We start from the raw sequence: 5,832 nt of genomic DNA, 5'->3' as shown, positions 1-5,832 counted from the left end.
ATTGTATAGGTCCACCTATGTGAGAGTATCAGTTGGCTTTGCAATTTGCAATTAAACAAGCTATGGCCCACACTCACCCAAGCACATGCATCAAAATAGTTGTGGCTGAGGGAAAATGTACACATTTTTCAAGAATCTCTTTGTGGCATTCTACCAAAGTAGGACGGAAGGCTTTAATGGGCCACACTCCGGGAATGTTCGCATCCCTTACCCAACAGCCGGCACAAAGAACCACACTTAAGTACCGGAAGTGACATTCGGGAATGCCACACAAGAACACTCTAGCAGATAGAAAAACTTACTTGACGCGCAACAAAAGAAACACATATGCCACAAGTGTGTCCGAAAGCCCTTTTATTTCGTTTTCTACAGGTAAGAAAAGGGTCAAAGTCAATATTGTATATTTTTAAAATCTGCTCTTGAAGCATTCTTAAGGAATTGATTGTTGGCAGAAAATAATATCCCTTTCATTCGACATGCTTTCCCAGCTCTGGACACTTCAGTGGACACTTTCATTTAAAGCCAACTTTGGGTCATAAAATGCTTTCAGCCCCACCCCGGCTCCTTCTCAGAGGTCTCTTATTGTGTTCTCCCCTTTTTTATGATTTGTCTGTCCCAGCCATAAAGATTGCCAAGCAATTGAATCCATTGGCCGAGAGCCTATCCACCAGTTTCATAATCAAATACATAACTTTATTTATGCTCCGGGCTATCCCCCTTTTCTCGGGCTTCTGGCCCTCCGCGATTCTGGCCCAGACCAACAAAAAGTTTCCACCAAATTTGCTTACATTGGCGAAACAATAAAATTCCATTGTCAGAAAGGATGCTCGGCCCTGGCCGGATGCTATTTTGTTAAGTGCGCGAATGTTGGCGCATAAATAAAAATATAATTGAGCCGCCACCCAGCTCCCGACGGAGCAGGACCTCCACCAGGCCACCGAGATGAGATCTCTGACCACATGGCCTGAGGGCACTGACAATGATGAATCCATTCCACTAACAAAATTATAATCGTTTTTCAAAATCTCTCATCTCTTCAAACTCATGATTATGTTTTTAAGAATATTAGCTGGAATTTGAGTCCTTTTTGTTGAACATTTTCTCAGACCACTTATCAACTAAAACCTTAGGCCAATTTCTTCAAGTGTAGTCCTTTATCTGACCCACTCTGTATTGATTTTTGGCCCAGTTCAAATAAATTAGCTGCCATTAATTGGAATTGCGGAGGAGCAATTCACTCAAGCAGTGCACACTTTGGACCAAGACTCGATCCGTTGCCATGGCTTAATTGATTAGCCTCGACCTCGGAGAAGGCCACGCCCACCACCACCACCGCCTCAGAGCCACTGCCACTCGAGTTGCCATTGCATTTAATTGCATTGCCAAAAAAAAAGTTTGGGACGAACAACAATTAAAATTTGCCATTGCACCTGGACGAACTTTTCTTCCAGCCTGGCAATCGAGAGCCGGCCTTTGTCTCGGCTTACAACTGCTGTTGATGCCTCGTATAATTGAATTAAATTAAACTGCCTAGAACCACTTGCCCGCTGGGCTCGTATTAATTCTGTGAAAGTGCATCGCAGCTTGCCGGCTATTTAAAATTTTAATTGAATTTATTGCAAACTGTTCTGCAGTTTTGATTTCACAGCATTTGTAGCTGACGCCATGCGGGAGTTTAGTTCATAATTAGTTTACGAGAGATGATCCATTTAAAAGCGTATCTAATAAATGGGTTTTGGTGTGAATTTGAACTTAAAATTCGATTTATGTCTGCCACACAGCTTTTACAATTTAAATTTTCAGTTTGATAGAAACAAATTTTTTTGAATTTGAAAGAATTTAAAGGATTCTAGTGTGGCCGGTTCCAATCAACCAATCTTCGACCGAAAAACAAAGGTAACGAGTGCAAACACGACATCAATCACTTTGCCACACACCGATGCCAAAAATGCCATGGCACACAGATCGCAATTAATTTGCCCAAGCCAGTCAGTCAGTCAGTCAGCTAGCTGGTCCTCCATTTGGAGCCAGACTGTGTTTGTTTTTCTGCAGTCTTCCCAGTCGGCAGTTGGTAGTCGGCAGTCGGTAGTGCATCTGCAGATACAGTATCTGCATCTGAAAGCGATGCAGCCTCGGCTGGCTTTCCATTTCTACCGGGCTGGCTCCACCACCAGCCATCAGCAAGCTGTCTGCCGTGTTTGCTTGCATGTCAAATTCTCATTTCATTGAAATCGACAAATATTGACTAAGAACTTCGATGCAATCAACGCTGCCGGCGACAGCGACAAATGGGCGAGGAACGTCGACATATCTTGGCTTTCTGTTTGGCAATGAAAGTGAAACTCCCCCACCCCACAAGAAGAAAATACAAAAAGTGAAAGCCCGAATTAAAGCTTAAAGATTCGATCTTATCCGCCAGGACAACGTCTGGCAGTTGGTTATTAAAACATACCCGAAAATAGCTACACAACTTTAGCCTCAATAAACTAAAAGAGCAAATGGTGGAGCCCTGGCGGATAAGGATAATCAGGCAGGCGGGCTTTTCCCAGGCTCACAAATCCTTTGAACATCAACCGAAGAAAACACCTGGGGAGCGAGTCAAAAAACAATTTCGCCTCATTATCATTTCAACATTATTGTATGCCCAAGTGCTTCAAATTGTTCAAAGCTGAGAAACATGGAGCTTCCCAGATAAAGAAGTTTTCCCTTTACGTTCTTGTCGGGTTGTCGGGTTGTTGGGTTGTCGGGATGTCGGATGTGCTCCTGTAGGTTGTTGTAGGTGCTGCCTGAAATCACTATGCTCATAAATGCGCCATGAATAAATTAACTCGCTGAAAAGCGGCAGAACAGAACAGGAGAAACTAAAAGCTCCTGCGCAACACAGAGGGAGGCGAAAATGGCGCAAAGAGGGCTGGTTTTGGCAAAAGCCGTCCTTAGATTCGAAACGAATGATAATAATAATTGAGGCAGCGACCCAAGAACATCGGTTAGATAATAACACTGTACACATGTACACATGCCCGACAATGGGGCCCGGGTAGGGTCTGCACCTGGAGAAATTCAGGCATATTTGTTCATAAATAAATAAACGAATCTAATCATACTGAATTTATCTAATCGTTTCTATCGCTTCTCTGTCAATTTTGTATTTATTACACTAAGCCATTTCGATTGGAAAATTGATTTCCCTTTCTCCCCATCTCAAGAGTGACCCCGACCTGAACCTAAAACCTAAGCAACCGCCTTGTTGCTAGACAACATCGAAATTTCACAAAACAAACAGAGCCAGCAGCAACAGCTTTATCGATACGTCGTCCCAGTCCTGACCCCCGCGTTCAGTTTATCAGAGCAGCAAAATGGACAGCCGAATGTCCACGAACCGGATGAGTGTAAACCGAGCCTCGGTTGCGGCGCGGCAGCGGCAGACCCGCACCGGCCGGATGACCCGGCACACGATCTTCACCATGAAGCGCCCCATCACCTTCCAGGTGCGCCGGTCGCTGGTTGAATGCGTGGACATGGAGCTGGCGGACATGGAAACCTCGGTGTTTTACCAGCGCATCTTCATTCTGGCCAAGAACTGCCGCCTGACGCCTCCACAATCGGAGGCGGGACCAGCGCCGCCGGTCCCTGATGGTGGCGATCCGGGGGAGGTGGGAGTGGGCGAGATCTCCGCTCCGGGAGTGGAGTTCGGCGAGGACCCGGTATTGATTCCAAGCGACTCTCCATCCAAGACAACGACCGCTTCGAATTTGAATCGCAGCTCCGTGGAGGTACCCGCGGAGGAGAAGGATGCCACGTGAGTCAACTGACTGACTGCCCTCCGTAAATTTCAGCTATCCGGTTACGTTTCAGGGCCACAGAAAAAGAGGTGCTTACCCACTCATTCCGCTTTGGCGATGACGAGGAAGTGGTTGAGGCCGAGGAAGCCGTCGAGGAGGAGGAAGAACCGCCCACTGAAGCGCCTTCGCCGGGGAAGCCAAAGGACTTCTTCGCTGTCTTCACCGAGCGGCTCCAGCAAATCCACAAGCAGTGCAAAGCGACAGCCATAACCCCGGATCCCATGTGTGGCGTCTACATCTACATGGGAGAGTACAGCTTGCTGATGCTGGAGACCGCGGAGGACATGATGGGTTGTTTCTGCCGGGAACTGGCCAGCTGCTGCGAAGATTTCTGGCAGGCGAACCGGGTGTTTCTCATTGAGGATCACATACACGAACTGTACACAAAGGATCTGATATTCCGTCGCATTCCGGCCGTCTTCTTGAACGAAAAGTTTCCCACCTCAACGCCCACGGACGAGTATTTGATGGGCAAGCAGCACCTCATCATCAAGGAAAAGCTGCTCACCATCTGCCGGCTCCTCTCAGAGGCTGAGCGGATAGCCGACCCGTACATGAGCTCCTCCGATGAGGATGACTTGCTCGCTCCCAAGTCCAAGACGTCCTTGCCGAGCGATCAGTTGCCGGTCGATGTTTACCGGAAACACCTTCCTGAGATCCAGCGGATCGAGCTGGTGCTGGCCTCCACCAGGTTCTACTATGACCTCCTCGACTTCAACGGCCTCTACGGCCGCATGCCATTTGGACCCGACGAGGAGGGTCTCTACTGGCCCATCCAGAACAACTACACGCCGGGCAACATATTCTGGCGCTCTCCCTACGACATCAACCTCACGTTTGCAGACTACAGCTCGGTAACGGAACGGCGTGATACTGCCACCAGTCTCCTGGAGGAAGGCGCGGCTGAGGTAGAGGCACCAGCCAAGGAAGAATCGCCAGAGAAAGCGGACTAAAGGGACTCTAAATACTATACCCAATGTTCAGCGTTCTTCTTTTCAATGGAAAATAAAAATAAATTGTTCAAAGCATCAGATGATCGGGCTTACTCGAATATTTCTGGTAATTGAACCCTTTGAAGAAGGTTTCCATCCCGTTTCTGCGAGTGTATACCCCGTCATCAAGAAGTCGTTGTCTGTTATCTCCGCACTCGCGACTTTCGCTTACTCGGTTACAATGTTTTCGGGTTTGTGCACATGACTGCATCGCAGCTCATCCGAGGGCAGGTGGGATGGGGTCGGAGCCTGGTGGCTTATTCGGGCTGTCTTGTTTTGGCGTGCCACTTGAATGGCTCGACTCTGTTAACATAAACATAAATTCGCGGGTGGGGGCACACTCATGTGTGTGCGGGTGTGGCTTGCGTTTTGCCTTTTAACGTAAACCGCATCAGACGCCAGCTGTCAGTTGTAATGCCGCTGGAGCTTGCAGCTGTCAAAAGCCTTTGCTGCTATTTAAAGTCACTTGACAGTATGCCAAAGCATAACCAAGGGCTTAGAGAGGGTTTTTTTAGCTAAGAAGGCGCTGCTCAAAATAGGGTTAAATAAGAAGTTGTCGGGAAAAGTAGCTCTACTTGTCTAAAAGTCCTAAGTAAGGGCACTTTGTAAATGGGTTGGGTTTCTAATTACTCATAGAACTAAACACAAGATGGAAAGTATGTTTCGATGTTAGGCACCCTTTGCCAAGTCCTCAACAGTAAAAGAAACAACCACTTCTGGCTAGACAAAGAAAGCAAAAACATGTTCGGAAATCGAACTAACAAAGGAGTATGGCTTTGGGGCGACCCAGCCCACGAACATTCTACGGGAAGGACACAATTCAATCAAATGCTGCGGGAGCCGAGGTAGCACTAACTTCTGCTTCACAAAAACATCGACTACCAGCGCACGGACAGCAAATGTCAGCGCATAAACAAGGACATTGCACTCCTGGGTACTCGGTACCCGGGCTGCTAGAATGTCAGAATGCTAGGATGCCAGGACATCCGATGCCTGCA

At 47.5% G+C, this 5,832-nt stretch overlaps 1 protein-coding gene across 1 annotated transcript; it reads left to right on the top strand.

Annotated features, from left to right (window-relative positions):
- The first annotated feature begins 3,248 nt into the window (after positions 1-3,248).
- On the top strand, positions 3,249-4,873 carry LOC108133386 (uncharacterized). The gene is made up of 2 exons (XM_017253299.3): positions 3,249-3,799; positions 3,856-4,873. Exons 1-2 carry the CDS (start codon positions 3,357-3,359, stop codon positions 4,793-4,795), a joined length of 1,383 nt encoding a protein of 460 aa, XP_017108788.2. The 5' UTR covers positions 3,249-3,356; the 3' UTR covers positions 4,796-4,873.
- The last annotated feature ends 959 nt before the right edge of the window (positions 4,874-5,832 follow it).

This window comes from Drosophila bipectinata, chromosome 3L (genome assembly GCF_030179905.1).
Source record: "Drosophila bipectinata strain 14024-0381.07 chromosome 3L, DbipHiC1v2, whole genome shotgun sequence".
Lineage (NCBI taxonomy): Eukaryota > Metazoa > Arthropoda > Insecta > Diptera > Drosophilidae > Drosophila > Drosophila bipectinata.
Note: the sequence above shows the minus strand (reverse complement) of the source record. Positions and strands in the feature narration are given on the sequence as shown.